The sequence below is a fragment of the Cydia pomonella genome, unplaced genomic scaffold, assembly GCF_033807575.1.
Source record: "Cydia pomonella isolate Wapato2018A unplaced genomic scaffold, ilCydPomo1 PGA_scaffold_210, whole genome shotgun sequence".
NCBI classification, from domain to species: domain Eukaryota; kingdom Metazoa; phylum Arthropoda; class Insecta; order Lepidoptera; family Tortricidae; genus Cydia; species Cydia pomonella.
Genome location: NW_026907850.1, coordinates 410,688 through 430,746, shown reverse-complemented (window position 1 = coordinate 430,746; position 20,059 = coordinate 410,688). Strand labels below are relative to the sequence as shown.

General features: G+C 42.8%; 1 protein-coding gene across 1 annotated transcript; it reads right to left on the bottom strand.

Annotated features, from left to right (window-relative positions):
- Positions 1-444: 444 nt before the first annotated feature.
- LOC133533892 (zinc finger protein 433-like) lies at positions 445-19,972 on the bottom strand. Its single transcript, XM_061872972.1, has 13 exons — positions 19,552-19,972; positions 18,393-18,527; positions 15,972-16,325; positions 14,952-15,173; positions 14,182-14,319; positions 13,589-13,716; positions 10,979-11,053; positions 9,422-9,554; positions 8,462-8,595; positions 5,658-5,796; positions 2,587-2,706; positions 1,378-1,575; positions 445-615 (listed from the first exon to the last, which is right to left on the bottom strand). The coding sequence occupies exons 1-13, from the start codon at positions 19,657-19,659 to the stop codon at positions 460-462; spliced, it is 2,040 nt and encodes a 679-aa protein (XP_061728956.1). The 5' UTR covers positions 19,660-19,972; the 3' UTR covers positions 445-459.
- Between the last annotated feature and the right edge of the window lie 87 nt (positions 19,973-20,059).

Below are 20,059 nucleotides of genomic sequence, written 5' to 3'. Positions count from 1 at the left end.
CGCACCCGTATGGTTGTCACGTTAGTCGGCGGGCGGCGGCGCGCGGCGCCGGGCGCGGCTGACGTAGGGCGCGGGCTGGCGCAGGTGCACGGTGCGCACGTGCAGCTTGCGGCTGTTGGACTGCCCGAACGCCTTGCCGCATACTTCGCACGAGTATGGTTGCCACGTTAGTCGGCGGGCGGCGGCGCGCGGCGCCGGGCGCGGCTGACGTAGGGCGCGGGCTGGCGCAGGTGCACGGTGCGCACGTGCAGCTTGCGGCTGTTGGACTGCCCGAACGCCTTGCCGCATACTTCGCACGAGTATGGTTGCCACGTTAGTCGGCGGGCGGCGGCGCGCGGCGCCGGGCGCGGCTGACGTAGGGCGCGGGCTGGCGCAGGTGCACGGTGCGCACGTGCAGCTTGCGGCTGTTGGACTGCCCGAACGCCTTGCCGCATACTTCGCACGAGTATGGTTGCCACGTTAGTCGGCGGGCGGCGGCGCGCGGCGCCGGGCGCGGCTGACGTAGGGCGCGGGCTGGCGCAGGTGCACGGTGCGCACGTGCAGCTTGCGGCTGTTGGACTGCCCGAACGCCTTGCCGCATACTTCGCACGAGTATGGTTTTACGCCAGTGTGGCTCTGAAATTTTTTTTTTTAAATTGGAAACCACATACCGAGCTTTACATCTCAAAGTACTTTGAAATGGCAGAAACCTTTCCGACGTTTTTTTAAATGTATTATATGTATTTTTCTATGTATTTAAGTATTTATAAATATTTATATATAATATATATCGTTGACTAAGTACCCTGAACACGAGCCTTATTGAGCTTACTGTGGGACTTAGTCAATTTGTGTAATAAATGTCCTATAATAATATTTATTTATTTATTTAATATCTAGTATGGAAGGTGGAGGTAAGGAATGGAATCTCCATGTACCGAAAAGTGTCATAAAAAACCTTAAATAGGTGGCGCTACAATACCTAGAATACTTGAACAAAAAATCAAATCATAGACAGCGCACTTCACTCCATCAATAACACCCAGGTTCTAAGCTACTCCAGGCTACTTTGGAGAGATTTGAAACGATTGTTTATAGCTGATAGCTGGACACTTTTGTAACAGTTCTACCATAAAAGATTTCACTCCTTTAAATTCCACACTCCATAATATCTAGGCTAGAAGTCTACAAAAAAAACCATACTCTGAAATGTCTGTCGAGTGCCCCCTTACACTTGAAAGCCTTTAAGCAGACAGAGCACGGGTAGGGCGCGTCTGCAGGTTGGTTCGATTGTGGAACGCTTTGGGGCAGATGGCACACTTGTACGCTCGCTCTTCACCTACAACTTTCTTCAAACTCTGTCCAATATACATATAAATAAATACAGATTAGACATACCCTAAAGTGTCTGTCGAGTGCCCCCTTACACTTGAATGCCTTAAAGCAGACAGAGCACGGGTAGGGCCGCGCGTCTGAGTGAGTCTTCTCGTGCATCTGCAGGTTGGTTCGGTTGTGGAACGCTTTGGGGCAGACGGCACATTTGTAGGCGCGCTCTTCGAAATGGGTCCGTTTGTGGTAGACCAGGAAGGCGTTGCCCTGTGTAATGATACATGAGTCAAACCGTGACACTAACGTGAACGTGAGTTAAACCGCAAAATTGGTTAAATGTTAACCTTTTGAACGCTACGCCTATCGTACGCGGCGTGAACCTTGTCGGTATGCATAAAGGTTGATATTGGGCTGTCGCCGCGCGCGTCATATGACGTCTTTGGCGGTCAAAAGTTTAAAATGATTCAGGCTTAGTCGCGATGTCGGGAACTTACTTTTAAAAACAATAAAACTACACGATGGTTACGCACGACGCACATTTTCGCGTACGCACTTTTTTGTGTACCTAAGTATAAGTACAATTTAATTTAATAAGCTTTAATATTGCTAGTAGAAAGTATATTTTCATATAGTTTTCAATTTTGTGGACATGAAAACAGGACGTCTTTTAACATATTTCGAGACTATTCACGAGCTCTTGACCACAGTTTTATTTAAATAATTGAACTCAATTCAAATTTCGTCATATTAAGTCTCCCATGTGATTCCATCCCGTCAAAATATTACGGAATGAGCTGTTAAGAATCCGGGTGATTAATTAAAAACACCTCTGAAAACAGTAACAGATCAGTTGGAAAAAAAATAGACATTAAGATACATTAACAGCTCGATCCCAGCGCACCCTCGCTAACGCCAATAGGGTGAATCGCCGGAGTGGGTTTAGTGGGTAGGGTAGTGGCAAGATAGGGTAGTGGGCAAGGTAGGGTTAGTGGGCAAGGTAGGGTTAGTGGGCAAGGTAGGGTAGTGGGCTAGGTATTAGGGTAGTGGGCAAAGTAGGGTAATGGGCAAGGTAGGGTAGTGGGCAAGGTAGGGTAGCGGCAAGCTCTCTCAAGCTCCCCAGGAGAAGGGCGAGCGGCGAGTCCCCGTCCCCCCCCCCCCCCCATGAAAGGCCTCGCGGCCGGGGGGACGGTGCGTAAGGGCATTCCCACTTTGTAAAAAAAAACACATTAAAGGACATCATCGTGTACATAAACTGTTGACCGGTTGTGTACCACTCACCCTAAAACTTTTGCCACAAATATCGCAGATGTAGTTCTTCTGTATGGGGTACGGTTTGTCCGGGTGCGCGCGACGGAAGTGAGTCCAGTATTCACGGGCGTTCGGGATCTCTTCCGAACACTGAGGAAATGATAAATAAATTAAGACAAGGCCGAATAATTAAGGCCGAGCATATCAAGGGTCAATAATGTACACTTAATGATATCTAATGTACCATATGTTCTTGGGAATAAACTTTCATTCATTCAAGATGCGAGTACGGGAGAATTAACTACTATTTACGAGTCAATGATTGAAATTTAAAAACTTTGGTCATTTTAAATGAATTATTAATTGTCACATGTTTTTCCTATGTATATAAAGTAAGACAAACCGACAATCACAATATAAATTCCTAAGAATTTACCACGCGTAGTTTTAAGTGAAATTGTATATTGTGAGATAAATAAATCATATATCATATCATATCAATGATATAAGTAAAATTAGCAAGCTAGTGCTTGTCCATGCATAGGTGTTAGTACTAATACATGCGGATTTTCATCGAATTTATATTGAATTTTATAAAATTTAGGTTTGAGTAATAGAGAAGTCTGCGTAAGAAAGAGTAATAGAGAAGTCTGCGTAAGAAAGAGTAATAGAGAAGTCTGCTTAAGAAGAAAACTCTGCGTAGAGAGCGCCACGAGCACAATTTGAGGGCCTACCGCGAAACACGAAAATCCTTTATCTATCGATTATGAGAGCTCTGTAAACAAACCGCCTTGTTGCGTCAATGTCAACTAGTTTGTGGTGCAGGCGCAGCTCCTCGGCCGTCGCGAACACCTGGCGCACCTGTTCCTGCACATACTAACATGCTCGCAGCGCGCGGGCCAGGCCTGCTCCCGCTTCTTGCCGTAGTTCTTGGGGCGGCGGCTCCTCGGCCGTCGCGAACACCTGGCGCACCTGTTCCTGCACATACTAACATGCTCGCAGCGCGCGGGCCAGGCCTGCTCCCGCTTCTTGCCGTAGTTCTTGGGGCGGCGGCTCCTCGGCCGTCGCGAACACCTGGCGCACCTGTTCCTGCACATACTAACATGCTCGCAGCGCGCGGGCCAGGCCTGCTCCCGCTTCTTGCCGTAGTTCTTGGGGCTGCGGCTCCTCGGCCGTCGCGAACACCTGGCGCACCTGTTCCTGCACATACTAACATGCTCGCAGCGCGCGGGCCAGGCCTGCTCCCGCTTCTTGCCGTAGTTCTTGGGGCTGCGGCTCCTCGGCCGTCGCGAACACCTGGCGCACCTGTTCCTGCACATACTAACATGCTCGCAGCGCGCGGGCCAGGCCTGCTCCCGCTTCTTGCCGTAGTTCTTGGGGCTGCGGCTCCTCGGCCGTCGCGAACACCTGGCGCACCTGTTCCTGCACATACTAACATGCTCGCAGCGCGCGGGCCAGGCCTGCTCCCGCTTCTTGCCGTAGTTCTTGGGGCTGCGGCTCCTCGGCCGTCGCGAACACCTGGCGCACCTGTTCCTGCACATACTAACATGCTCGCAGCGCGCGGGCCAGGCCTGCTCCCGCTTCTTGCCGTAGTTCTTGGGGCTGCGGCTCCTCGGCCGTCGCGAACACCTGGCGCACCTGTTCCTGCACATACTAACATGCTCGCAGCGCGCGGGCCAGGCCTGCTCCCGCTTCTTGCCGTAGTTCTTGGGGCTGCGGCTCCTCGGCCGTCGCGAACACCTGGCGCACCTGTTCCTGCACATACTAACATGCTCGCAGCGCGCGGGCCAGGCCTGCTCCCGCTTCTTGCCGTAGTTCTTGGGGCTGCGGCTCCTCGGCCGTCGCGAACACCTGGCGCACCTGTTCCTGCACATACTAACATGCTCGCAGCGCGCGGGCCAGGCCTGCTCCCGCTTCTTGCCGTAGTTCTTGGGGCTGCGGCTCCTCGGCCGTCGCGAACACCTGGCGCACCTGTTCCTGCACATACTAACATGCTCGCAGCGCGCGGGCCAGGCCTGCTCCCGCTTCTTGCCGTAGTTCTTGGGGCTGCGGCTCCTCGGCCGTCGCGAACACCTGGCGCACCTGTTCCTGCACATACTAACATGCTCGCAGCGCGCGGGCCAGGCCTGCTCCCGCTTCTTGCCGTAGTTCTTGGGGCTGCGGCTCCTCGGCCGTCGCGAACACCTGGCGCACCTGTTCCTGCACATACTAACATGCTCGCAGCGCGCGGGCCAGGCCTGCTCCCGCTTCTTGCCGTAGTTCTTGGGGCTGCGGCTCCTCGGCCGTCGCGAAGACCTGGCGCACCTGTTCCTGCACATACTAACATGCTCGCAGCGCGCGGGCCAGGCCTGCTCCCGCTTCTTGCCGTAGTTCTTGGGGCTGCGGCTCCTCGGCCGTCGCGAACACCTGGCGCACCTGTTCCTGCACATACTAACATGCTCGCAGCGCGCGGGCCAGGCCTGCTCCCGCTTCTTGCCGTAGTTCTTGGGGCTGCGGCTCCTCGGCCGTCGCGAACACCTGGCGCACCTGTTCCTGCACATACTAACATGCTCGCAGCGCGCGGGCCAGGCCTGCTCCCGCTTCTTGCCGTAGTTCTTGGGGCTGCGGCTCCTCGGCCGTCGCGAACACCTGGCGCACCTGTTCCTGCACATACTAACATGCTCGCAGCGCGCGGGCCAGGCCTGCTCCCGCTTCTTGCCGTAGTTCTTGGGGCTGCGGCTCCTCGGCCGTCGCGAACACCTGGCGCACCTGTTCCTGCACATACTAACATGCTCGCAGCGCGCGGGCCAGGCCTGCTCCCGCTTCTTGCCGTAGTTCTTGGGGCTGCGGCTCCTCGGCCGTCGCGAACACCTGGCGCACCTGTTCCTGCACATACTAACATGCTCGCAGCGCGCGGGCCAGGCCTGCTCCCGGTTCTTGCCGTAGTTCTTGGGGCTGCGGCTCCTCGGCCGTCGCGAACACCTGGCGCACCTGTTCCTGCACATACTAACATGCTCGCAGCGCGCGGGCCAGGCCTGCTCCCGCTTCTTGCCGTAGTTCTTGGGGCTGCGGCTCCTCGGCCGTCGCGAACACCTGGCGCACCTGTTCCTGCACATACTAACATGCTCGCAGCGCGCGGGCCAGGCCTGCTCCCGCTTCTTGCCGTAGTTCTTGGGGCGGCGGCGCGCGTGCGCGGCGCGGTGGTGCAGGCGCAGCTCCTCGCCCGTCGCGAACACGCTGCCGCACGCGCGGCACCCGTTCCTGCACATACAGGATATTTATAATATAGGGGAGAGCGGGGGCATTGGGAACGGCGGGTAATTAGAAATAGTGATATACATAGTACTTCTAATTGCACAAAAAAGCATGAGTATGTTTTACACAAACATAAAATGGCCTCCATGTGCCTAGTGACTGTAAGATTGGGAAGCTACGCACATGTGGTCACAATTAATTGAACAAAATATTCTTTACTTTTGTTATAATTTTTGTCATACATCATGATGTATGACAAAAATTGCAATGAATGATGACTACTTTTAATCGTCGTATAATTTTCATCATTCCATATAAGCATGGAATTTGTGTAGTTGAAGATCCCAAATTTTGTTATTATCTTGTATTTGGTATCTGCTTTCAAACCCCTGGTGGTTTCAAGTTCACCAAAAATACTATCATAAGTGATGCTCATTTTGATTGATAATTCATTACTTGGGGTAATTAGGAACTAAGGAATTAAGAACGTTCCCAATTATTCCCTGTATTATTAATTATTCCTACTACATATTAATTGAAAGTCCAATATTTTCTTATCTGCAAATTGTTATAATAAGAAACTCGAAAAGTGATACTACATTAAAAATCTTCATTGTTTCAATTTCCTTCGCGGACTGTTTCCAATTACCCCATACACTTTTGGGTAAATAGGAACGGCAATGATTTTGATTTCTTCCAAATTTATTATGATAACGTTTATTTAAAATTATTATTTTATTAAAATCACATAGACAGATAACCAAACTAATGGTTAGTGTAAAAACAGATTCGGTTTCTGACATTTTAATATCCTTTTAAAGCATTTGAAGTTAAGTGTTCCCAATTCCCCCACTCTCCCCTACGCATTATTTCAGCACTTAACCCTTACTTGCATAAAGTATCAATACTCATACTTCCGAACTCACTTTAAATTAAGATTTAACGAGGAGAGGTAAATTAAGTGATTCTATTGATTCTAAACCCTTTATAAGACAAGGGTGTCAGGGATTATGCAAAATTGAACCCTATCTAGTTTCAAATAACGTTCAAGATCAGATGGGAAATATTATATTCCCTCAGCCTTATAAAGGCTTAACAAACACATCCCTCGTTACGCATCCCCGCTCATCTCTGATGGAACCGCAGCCTAATAAAGTGATTTTATAGTTACCTCGATTATCGATCACAAAGATAAATAAGTTTTTGGCAACAATTTCATTTTTGGTACAAGCTTTTATCGCCGACTGTACTTTTCTTTCCACAGGCAACTATATTCATCGAGCCAATTCTAAAAACCCCAAACACAATTAGTTTGCGTTGTTTTATCACAGAGTTCCTATGTCCACCTCTTGTCTCCATCATCAGATCAGCTCGATGATTAATATTGCATGTCACCCGACTTACATATGTATGCAAATTTTCAGCTCAATCGGAAACCGGGAAGTGGATCAAATTTAACTTGCAAGATTTGATTACAGACAACGGGACAGGTGAAACTAAATAAAAGCTTGTAAAAATACGTCTCAGCGTCTCACTTTCACCATACAACCGCACCTGTCCATCTTATATATACCGCTGGCACGAAATCTCCCTATCATTGTAAGTACCACACTAAGCAAGCGGTGTCCTTATCATCAGTTTTTTTTTTTATTAAAAAACTGATCGGCGATTGGCTCTAGTCACACCTGATGGAAAGTGAAGACAGGGCCTAAGATGGAGTTCACCGGTTCAGTAGTAGCCTATTCACTCTTGCTTTAAAGAGACCGAGGTCATATTTATCAGGGAATACAGATGGCGGGAGCGCATTCCATGCTTTAGCCGTCCGTACCAAAAAAGAGGAGGCAAACCGCTTCGTGCGAACAAATGGAACGTTTACTACGAACGGGTGCATTCGCTCCCCACGCTTGGATGTCCGATGGTGGAAAGGGGAAGGTGGGATCAGGTCGTGCAGTTCCTGTGCGGACTCCCCGAAATGTATCAATGTGCTCGTTGACTTCTGTAATGCCTTTGACTATGTAGACATAAATCTATTGCTGCCTAACTTAAGTATAGTTTCTCCCACAAAGCACGAAAATGGTTTGATAGTTACCTCTATTATTATACATATTTTACAATTGAATCGATCGATAAAACACAATCATTGTTCTCAGTGTTACAAGAAAAGGTTGAGCTAACTACAGGGATACCACAAGGATTCATTTTTGGTCCGAACATTTTACCTGACATAAAATCCCATATCACTACTTTTAAATACTTGTTTCAAGTATTTTTGTCTGCTTCCTGTTCAGTCTTCAGCTGCAGTTTAAGTGCTTGGTAACACTATCCTTATTAACAATGTGCTCCTTGACTTCTCTCGGGCTTTTGAATATCTAAACAAAGTCTATTACTGTCTAAATTAAGTATGGTTTTGACCACAAAGCAAAAAATGGTTTGACAGTTATCTCTATTAAACGAAATCAAATCGAAAAGACACAAGCCTAGTTGTTAGTCTTTTCGAAATTACCTTAAGTAAAAGTTAAGATAACTAAAGGAGTTCCACAAGGATCTGTTTTTGGTCCACTCCTGTTCAGCCTACATTCCGCTAACATAAAATTTCATATCATTTTAATCATCACATCTACGCAAAGCATTATGTATCTTAAGTCTTTGTAATAAGGTGTACTATACTAACTTGAAGTCGTTGGACGGCGCGTGCTTGGCGGAGGTGACCATGTGCCGCTTCCACGCCTCCTCCGTCACGAACTGTACGTCGCACTCCTGGCAATACGGACCTGGTTCCGCGTCTGCGTCCGGTTCAGTCTTTTCCTGTGATAAAAAACAACAAACAAAAACTTTCTTAGTAAACATTCTGTAAAGATAATGATGATGATGTACGGATCTATATGATCTCAGATTAAACTGAAAAGAGCACACGTTGTTCCACTACCAGAATGTACTTTACCCAAAATGTATATTTTCTAAGTGGTTCTGACATTGTACGGTTTCAACTGTTCTTACTCAGAGAGTACGTCTGAACATCTGTCAAGTTAAACCAGTTTGATAGCACTGGCTTCCCTCGAACGCAACGACCCGTCTACGTCTTACTTTTATGTTGTGAAATCCAGAAATCAGTCATTTTAATTGTTATATACACCTTGGGCTCATATAACCCAACAGATTTTAAAGGTGTATTCTTGACCGCATTTAGAGACTAAAATGCCATACAAAGTTTTCTGAAATCGGTCTTGTTTTAGAGATAATGACAATTTTTGTTTTGGTGATCTCAAGAATGCGTGGTTAAACTGGACCCACTGTATATATATATATAGTAGTTATCATGGTGTATTATCTAGGCCTTATAAAGTTTTATCTACCATTTCCAACATGCCTTCTATTCGATTACTGATATTTATCATTACAAAATATTTTAATTGAAGCAAATTGTAAATAGATTTTTAATATTATTAAGCGTATTTACTTCGTATAGTAAATTCATAGTGTATAATATTGTGAAGTACTGACTTACCATGTAATGATCATGTTACATTATGGTTAATAAATATACAGGTAGCTAAAATAATACGGAGTTCCCCGCAGACGGATTAGGCCACATTGACCAAAGTTAGTTTAGTTATCTAAATAAAGTACTTACAACATAATCCTTATGCATCATGGTCTTATGCATGGCCAGCCCGAGTTTGCTGACGTAAGAGTATCCACACACTCCGCATATGAATTCCGAGGGGTGCTTGATTCGCACGTGGCTTAGGTATGACGTCCATTTACTGGAAATAAACATAACTTTAATATCAAAAGACTTCTGCCTATATGCATTGCTTCTACCTTTATTTTATTAAATAACTTGATGCCAATAATGATCGTTTAATTTACCTCAACTTTTGTTTATTCTTTATAAATAAAAATAAATAAAATCGTTTATTGCAAGCTTTCGCTCATATCACACTTAAATATTTACAGTATAAATTTGGACATAATGATTTAAAATTATTAATAGAATTAAATTAAAAAGAATTATAAGATTAAGAGACAATTAAAATAGACATTAAAAAAAAACAGGTCTCATTAAATGTCATTTATCATAACTTACTAATGAAGCATGCGACTTTGCCCAGTGGCCAACTATGGGGCTGGCATTAGCCTCCACTATCGTCCTTATATTATACTCACTCGATACTAGTCAAAAGTATTATGTTGCATGATATTCTATGTTCTGAATGCTGCAAGGGTTATCGCTTTACTATTGTTATATAGTCTGTCAAGCAAAGTATGTCAGTAGCAATGTACAGCAAAGTGAAGTAGTGCAACACTCAAAAAGCAGTATTGCGTTGGTATTGCGCTAAGAAAAGCAGCAATGTACATTGAATCATAACATTTAATTAACATAACCTCAAATTTTACAAATGTTTACGATCAACGAGCGTCATTGTATATTGTAGGCACCATGATTTTGTTTAAGTTTATGCACAAGTTTATTTAATATACTGGTATTTAATGGTGACAGCAGACATTTCTCTTGAAATAGCAACGATTCAGAATGTAAACAAACATGATGGCTGTCATTCACTATCCACATCCCACAGATAAAACACAGATGACATACGATTTTGGAATTATTCGAAAACAGTAAGTAAGTAAATATTCTTTATTGCACGACAAAGAAAACAAATTTACAATGTAAAGAAAGGTAGCAACATGCGATCTTATCGCTGTAAGCGATCTCTTCCAGACAACCTTAGAGTGCAGGATATAAAGAACACTAAGTTTTTAGAGCAGGTAGTGCACGAATTAATTAGAGGAATAGGAAAATTACACATACATTAAGCAGACAGGACATTTACAATTTAAATAAACATATAAATATAACAATACATACATATATTAAAATAAATAAATATTAGATACATATCTAAGTATACATACATACATAATATAACATAGCGGCACATTACACAGTGTTGCTAACCCGCGATTTTTCAAATTTGCCGCCTTTCGCTACTGACAAGATTTGCTTGACCAAGTATAGTTACAAATTATTTCTGTTAAACTCAAACTCAACCCACTATACCACCATATAAATGACATGTTATACCTTTGTACACAGTTTTTGACATTAAAATTATCTCTATCTTTGGAAACGCGCATGTAACACCCTTGGTGTTGCCAGCAACCTCAGGCTACATAGACTTACGTTGATATCTCGTCGCAGTACTGGCATTTGTATGTAACCCCTTTATGCCATCTTTGATGTTGCTTCGCTTGCGTTCTGTAACACACAAACTTGGTATAAAGCTTATAAAGCTTTGTGACATCGAAAATTATGACTAAATAATAAACAAGTTCTTGTAAACTGTAGGTACTTGTTTTTAGACAGTCAATCAGTTACCTATAGCTGACTGTCCTCGACTGTGTGTACGAGTATATTTGAAGAATCACGTTTTAGAAGTAAAATGCAAAAACTCATGGAAATTGTATTGTATAACATCAAACGATTGGACCTGGTCGCGCTCACGACCTGCGGCCCTCTGATCAAAATATATAAAATTTATGAAATTATAGAAAAGGTATACATTTCTTTGATATTAGTATGACTTGCCCGCATCCAATCTTTGATGTGAATCTTAAATTAAGTGTTCAGTCAGCTGAACCCATCCCATGAATCTCAACCCCGCAACGGAGCTGGCAAAACCGTGGCATTATGGCAATGACAGGTTTATGTCAGGGTTGGCGTTTACGATGTAACATTTTGCTTAAACTTAATTATACGTGAGATAAATAAAATTAAATGAGAACACAATTGACCCTCTTCACATATAACCCGGTTTTAGTTTGCTATCAAAGATAAAACTTTTTAACAAAAAATAAATCCGACTTCAAATATTATCAAAAGCGCCATACATGTACCTATAACATTTGAAGAGTTCCCTCGATTTCTCCAAGATCCCATCATCAGACCCCGACTTGGTACCAACGGGACCATCGCAGGGATATACCCGTTCGATTAAAAAAAAAATGAAAATAAGTTCACGATTCTCGGAGATATCGAGTAACATACATACAAAAAAAAATCAGTCGAATTGAGAACCTCCTCCTTTTTTGAAGTCAGTTAAAAATAAGGTTGCCAGAGCTCAACGAGGGTGTGGAGTGTTAGGGTCGGCAACGCGCATGTTATTCCTCCGGAGATGCAGGCGTCTATGGAGGTCGTCGTAGTCGTCGGCTACGGAGACTGTTTACCATCAGGCGGGCCGTATGCTTGTTTGCCACCGACGTAGTATTTAAAAAAACAGGCAATACGGTCGCACGCACGGCGGTCAGCATCTGCATTACAAGGACGTGTTCAAACGACACCTGAATGCTTGCAACATCAACCCTGCGCGCTGGGAGGAGCTTACTGCAGACCGATCATCTTGCCGGTCCACCATTTTTAAACATCAAATCGTTTGAGGAAAACCGCCTCAATGCCTTAGATACCAAACGCCAACAACGTAAAGAGAGACCGAAGCCCTCTTACACGTATACAAACAACGCGTCTGGTCAACTATATTGTAACACCTGCAAAAGAGTCTCTAAGACCAAATTCGGCCTGGCCAGCCACATCAGGAGCGACAGGCGTATTTATTCTCATGGTTGGCGGCGTGCATCTGCCGCTTCACCTGGCTCTGTATATGATAAGATACGCACGTAGTCTTCGAGACGTAAGGACAGGAGCGACAGGCGTATTTCTTCTCGCTTCTCGTGGTTGACGGTGTGCTTCTGCAGCTTTACCTGACTCCGTATAAGATAAGATACGCACGTAGTCTTCGAGACGTAAGGACAGGAGCGACAGGCGTATTTCTTCTCGCTTCTCGTGGTTGACGGTGTGCTTCTGCAGCTTCACCTGGCTCTGTATATGATAAGATACGCACGTAGTCTTCGAGACGTAAGGACAGGAGCGACAGGCGTATTTCTTCTCGCTTCTCGTGGTTGACGGTGTGCTTCTGCAGCTTCACCTAGCCCTGTATAAGATAAAATACGCACGGAGTCTTCGAGACGTTAGGGCAGGAGCGACAGGCGTATTTGTTCTCGCTTCTCGTGGTTGACGGTGTGCTTCTGCAGCTTCATCTGGCTCTGTATAAGATAAGATACGCACGTAGTCTTCGAGACGTAAGGACAGGAGCGACAGGCGTATTTCTTCTCGCTTCTCGTGGTTGACGGTGTGCTGCTGCAGCTTCACCTGGCTCTGTATAAGATAAGATACGCACGTAGTCTTCGAGACGTAAGGACAGGAGCGACAGGCGTATTTCTTCTCGCTTCTCGTGGTTGACGGTGTGCTTCTGCAGCTTCATCTGGCTCTGTATAAGATAAGATACGCACGTAGTCTTCGAGACGTAAGGACAGGAGCGACAGGCGTATTTCTTCTCGCTTCTCGTGGTTGACGGTGTGCTTCTGCAGCTTCATCTGGCTCTGTATAAGATAAGATACGCACGTAGTCTTCGAGACGTAAGGACAGGAGCGACAGGCGTATTTCTTCTCGCTTCTCGTGGTTGACGGTGTGCTGCTGCAGCTTCACCTGGCTCTGTATAAGATAAGATACGCACGTAGTCTTCGAGACGTAAGGACAGGAGCGACAGGCGTATTTCTTCTCGCTTCTCGTGGTTGACGGTGTGCTTCTGCAGCTTTACCTGACTCCGTATAAGATAAGATACGCACGTAGTCTTCGAGACGTAAGGACAGGAGCGACAGGCGTATTTCTTCTCGCTTCTCGTGGTTGACGGTGTGCTTCTGCAGCTTCACCTGGCTCTGTATAAGATAAGATACGCACGTAGTCTTCGAGACGTAAGGACAGGAGCGACAGGCGTATTTCTTCTCGTGGTTGGCGGCATGCTTTTGCAGTGCGCGCCTGGAGCGGAAGCGGAACTTGCAGATGTTGCACTCCACTTCGCCTGCGCTCTGTAAGGGAAACACAAGTTCTTTTAACGAACTGCAAGTTATTGATTGTAGAGGTGACGGTGACCTGTCTGGCATGGCAGAAGCAACTTTCTTACGTACATATTTTCCTAGGAAAAAGTAAAAACAACTGAAAGGAATTGCTATGCCGCCTATTTCTTGTATTAAAAATAAAATGAAGTGTGTTTTTCTGCCGAAAATACGCCAACCTATTTGAGAGCGGTAGTCGCGCGGTACCAAATATAATAATAAGTACTGATCATCTGTTTGACTGTTTAATAGACCTCAATGAAGGCATTCATTTGATAGGGCCATTTCAACTTTTTTTTTTAAGTTTGGAACTCGACAAATAATGTACAGTCCTGAAATCGAGACTACAATATTTTAACCTGACTTCACGACCTATTTTTTAACCGGCAAAGCTTTGCATTCCATTTTTGAGAATTATTTTTAGTTTATAAGACTTACCGGATCATGTTTGCCAACATGATGTTTCCAAGCTAGCGCGTCTATGAAGCCTTTATAGCAAAGATTGCACTGGAACGGAGCGTTCAGGTAGTTTGAGGACTGCTGGCGTTTGGTTATCTCGGCTAGCTGCTCTTCGGGCTGACAACAAAGTAAATGTCAATGAAACAAGGGCTGAAAAGACAACCCTGTTTGAAAATGCCATGATTCATGTTCAAAGACCATAGTTTGAATGAAGACTGTAGTCTAAGACTAAACTATAATCGCATTTCTCTATGGAGCTCTCGACTCAACTGTAATGAGTTAATTATACAACATTTTAATGGATTATTATGAATTTGACCAGTAATGTGTCGCCGCAGGCATACCACAAAACCAATCAATAGAACAAAAGACATCAACAAGCGTTTAGTTCAATAGGCCTGCACTTCGTATGTATATATGTATATAGGTAGGTATATACTTAATTGTACAAAGAAATAAAAAATAAAAAACACAGTTACAAAGTGAATTAAATACAACAGAACGGACCTTATCCCTGTATGGGATCTCCTCCAGTTAACCTTTGAGGAAATCAGTAGAACAGAAGTAACGATTAATGAATGACAAACAAAAACAAAAGTGTACAACCACTGAAATTAATACAATGCAAATTTTGAATACACATTGATACACAATATACATAAATATACACTTCGTTTCGGCGGAACGTAGATTTTGTATAGCCTTGTTATATTATTTAAATAAACAAATGGAAATAACAAAATACTTACAGTCAACTTAACAACCGTAACATACTCCTCAAGATCTATATCATCCACGCCCACGCCCCCAGTATTGCGAGTCCGTCGGGACTTAGGCTTCGCTTCTTTCTTGGCCTCCGACAGCCGCGGCCGGCCTCGCTTCTTTTTCGGGGCCTCTGGGAGCTCTGAGACCTCTTGGGCTTCTGAGGCTTCTAGGGCTTCGGATTCCAGAGCCATCGGTATGTCGGTGGCCTGTAATAGATATTATTTTTATAATGGCATATTATTTCTGGTTTCTTATACAACTAACAGTATGGATCAAAACTTGAAATCTGTAAAATCAATATATTGTTATTATGAGTGATTTTTTTCTATGTTTCTTAAACAATACGGTCAGGAGCAAAGATTCATTGATTGTTTAAGATGTGTAAAGTCTAACGTTGCGCTTTAGGTACAGCTCTGTACATTATGGAGTAACTCGGGTAGTCCAAATTTCACGTTTAACAAATTAGTTACCACAAAACAAAGTCCGCGATACAGCGCTATTTTCTTCAGCAATCAAATTTAGGGGACGATTTTTTCTTAACCTTTTGAACGCCAAGAACACCTTAAGGCGTCGTTACTAGTCGTGCCCACAGCGCCAAGGACACTTATAAGTGTTATGGCGGACGCTGTCAAAGTAACCGTCACACTTTCAAGTAAAGTTTACATTAGCTCCCTTGGCAGATAGATAGGTAGATTAATTTATTTCTCATTGAAAATTACATGATATTTAACAATGTCACAATGTTTCTAAATAACATGCAATCGAATGAAAAAAAAAAAAAGAAACGAAAACAATAATCATACCTAAATACAAAATATAAACAATGTCAAAAAATCACACCCGGGAGCTTGGTGTTTGAGTGATATTTGTGTTTATGATATAAAGCGTTCAAAGGCTTAAACTTTACACATTTTACACGGTAACACGATGAATCTTTACTACCCAGTTTGAGATATCCTGTATACAAAAAATATTTACAAATAATAAGAACTAAACAGTATTACCTCAATACCCCGTAACTCTCCATTACATTCTAAACCAACTTCTTTTTCTTTTTTCTTCCGTCCCCTCTTTTCTTTTTTCTTAACAGACTTCTTCTTTTCTTTTATACTCTTTTGTAATGAAAGAGGCTCGTCATCACTTGACATATTAGTCATTATGAAGTCATCGTAGTCTTCTTGCTTAATAGTATCAATTTCAATGAGAAAATCAGCGTTGGCGGGTTTAGGGGACTCTATTTTAACTTCAACATTATCGTCATATTCATAGGATATTATATTATTGTCATGGCTTATGGATAAATTAGAGATTAATTTGAGTTGCCGGCGGTCTATACTGTTTAACGCATCCGCTGTAATCTGAAAGCAAAATAATTTATTTATAAAATAATCATTTTACACGTCAACAATTACAATTATTATTTACATACAAAACAATAGTTAATAATTAGCCGGGTCCACACAGAGCGAGCATACGCGCGAGGCAATTCCTCACGCACAATACGGCCAGTGTAGACGTGCCTCGGCCGAGCTCAGGCGAGGAAAACACGAAAATTGCCTCACGCGTATGCTCGCTTTGTGTGGACCCGGCTATTAGTATTCATAGGTATACCATATGCATATTTTTGTTGAATTTGAGTCCGAGTATGAATCCCCGCGTTTTCCATCGATATTTATAACAATTTTTAAGTCGTTACTCCCTACATTTGCACTACAGATATAAATTATAAGACAAACGGCTATCGTTTCTTCAATCTTTTATCTACATTCTGGTCTGCTGGATTTTGAAAGAAATGAATAAGTACTTCGTTTTTATGATTTTCTTTAAACATTGTCTAAAAAACCATTTTTTTCCGTTACTCAATTGCTGTGAAGGATCTTACATATACGAAATCTACATATTTGGGTTCCTCTTTGACGTCTCTTAAAACTGGTCATAGATTTTAATTTTAAACTAACACAAAAGTTATGGCCAGTCAATTATAAATTTGTTCAACTTTGATGCCAAATATCCCGAAGAAAATGAACTTTGAAGTAAATATAGGATAGTATATTGCTTAAAACAGTTGCTGTTAATATGATAAGCTACAAAAAACATTAGAAAACTAAGGGATTCAAATCGAAGGTCATTGGCGCTAGGGAGTCCCTTACCTACATATCTTTTACTTAATAAATCATGCAACAAATAGTAGGCAGCAGAGCCTAAGTAAGATTTCAGTTTTGATACGAAAAAGTTATTATTTCTAGCAGTCTTTATGCCATCGGGTACTTGATTGTAAATTTTAGGAATTTTAGTTGAGACACTGCCTTTGCCAACCGCGTTCGAGGAGCATGGAGCTCCTGACCGCGCCTGAGGTGATACTTGGGTTCACCAGCGTTTGAATGGAACTGTTCTGTTACACCTCACCTGCTTAGCCACCTCCAGGATGTAAAGGGCAGGTAGAGTTAAGACAAAAGTATACAAGATATTTTTGCATGTTGTGAATGTGTCTAATTAACACCACCGTTGCGGCAATTAGTGTCTGTCCACCCCCTATCGCAATGAATGTGTTAAAGGAACAAGGGAGAGGTCTTAGTGGAATTGTCACAAAATACCTCTTTATGAAGGGTATTTATTAAAGTTAAGGCCTTCACAAACCGGTAGAGCGCAGTTCAGATTATCAAAGAGGATTTCTTACGCTCAGTGCACATTTCCGAGGAAAAATCCCCCGCGATATCGCGAGCACAGCGCCGGCAGTCGGCGTACGACGGAGCACTCCGTCACATTCCGCGGTGTGAACCTACCGCCGCGGTATCCTCTGTCAAAATGATTTAGTAGCTAGTGTGCGCGCGAGTTGCGTCAAGCCTTGCCCTCCCGCGTCCTCACTTCCGCGGCGCACTCGGAGACCCCGGCGCATACCGGCGCCTACCGCCTCGGTATCATCTAACGTGCTCCTCAATGCAACTAAAAATCCTCCGAGGCTGGTCTCAAAGCATTCAAATTTATACCTTATTGTAATTGAAATAGAAAAGAATATACAGTGAAAAAATTTATGTGACCCTGTGCTCTGCTGGTGTGCGCCGGCATATATACTTATATATACAATGAAAATTTAAAATTTCATTATCTGCCCTATTGCGCTTGTAAATAAGAATCATACACAAGAAGATTAAAATAATAATTCATGTACAGTCAGCATCAATAGTAACGGATGAAACAACGCGCCAAAAGTATCTGATATTCCGGATAACTTTTCTAAATATAGATAAATCATTAAAATTCACGTTCCTAAGTATATCTTTTACAGGCTTAATTGTTCTACATATAGAATCATCACTTTTTGTTAAGCTGTTACAGAATGGTAGATACTTTTGACACCTTGTTTGATCCGTTACTTTTGATGCTGACTGTACTAGACACTTGAAAGGATTTTTAAGGCGAAATACCTTTCCGGTTGCCTGCAACACAGCATACAGCTCTGCCTGGCCAAGGAGACAACGCTCCTTAAAGTTATAGAGCTTCTTCATCAGCGCAGTGCATTCATAACATCCATATGGAGGGAGCTCCATCATGCTTAGTGGCTGGAAAAGTATTTAGAAATATTTTTATTAGTAAACACAAACAACTCAAGCCGTGGCTCCGGGAGTCCTGTACACTCTTGGCAACGGTCCGTCCTAAGAGAGCTATGAGCGGTCGGCTTGTGCTGGAGCGAGGCCAGAAGACGAGCTGAAGATAGGAAGGCGTGGCGCGAGCTTGTGAAGGCCCTTTGCACCTCTGGGGAGCTTTAAGACAACAACAACAAATATATAAATTCGTACTCGCTCATACGGGCCTCATCAGATAAAAATAAATTATTGATTATGTATGAAATGGAGTTAATAAGAATACCATTGTCTTTGAGGAAGTAACTTAATTGAATGCACCTTTTATATCAACGGAAATGAAAAAAACATGAGCATAAGAAAAACCTAAAAAGAATAAAGTGCCACAATATGGTCTCATCTCAGCAAGTTGGTGGCGACTTAAAGATCTGAATTTCCGAGGAGACCATGTTTTATTATCTAATTTGACACAACTTAGGCTACAAGGCAGGTAGCTGGTAGCCCTAGGCAGGTAGCCCAGTGGAGAAGACAGGCTCTAGACAGAGATATGTGGAGGAATATGGGAGAGGCCTATACCAGACAAAATGTCTGCGGAGAAAGGCTAGCAGTAAGTAAGCTACAATGTGCTTGCTTTCTTTTTCGCTGTATTAGAGTCATAATCTAGCAAAGTAATTACGTTAATATCTTTGTACTCATCACTCAAATTTAGTCAAGTTCATTTCATTATTTAATCCATTCATAATAACTTTTAAATTGTATAATATTAAAAAAAATACAGATCTGGAATATTAAACCTACAGTTGATTTATTTGATTTACTTAATACAAAAAAAATTATAAAAAAAACATATAAATACTTTAAAAAATTATATTAAATAAAATTAAATGTGTTGAGTCATAATTAGAAATTATTGTTAAATATAGATTTTGATCTAAGATATCAATTGAGATTCCTAAATCAATTTTATGATAATAATATTTTACTGTGTAAAACTTGTACTTACATTGATCCCAATAAGTGATTCAAAGTAACCATACAATGGGTATGTATGCAAGTTGTACATCTTTACTCCCATAACAAGGCATATTCGGCAAACTTTCACGTCTTCCATCGCGGTGGATAAAATATTTTATTCATAAAATAATCAAAACATCATTTACAAATACTTTGTAGTTCGCGGTCCGATAGAGTTATAAAATATTAGAACTCTCTCAAGACAAAACATGATTGAGAACTAAAATACTAGAGTAGAGTTCTTTGTCATGATGAAAACTTGATACATTATTACAATGTAATGTGTAATAAAGGTAAATAAAGCTACAAATATGGATTTTGTCTTATTATCAATAGAAATAACAGAATGGAAGAATGTCTAATTTTACACAAGACGCCAAGTCGCTGCCATTTTCGTTGTTGACAATGTTGACGTATGTTGTGTGCGTTTCGTTCTTTGACGAATAAAATATGAAAATAACATGAAAATAAATATGAATAAGTTTAAAATTGCAAAA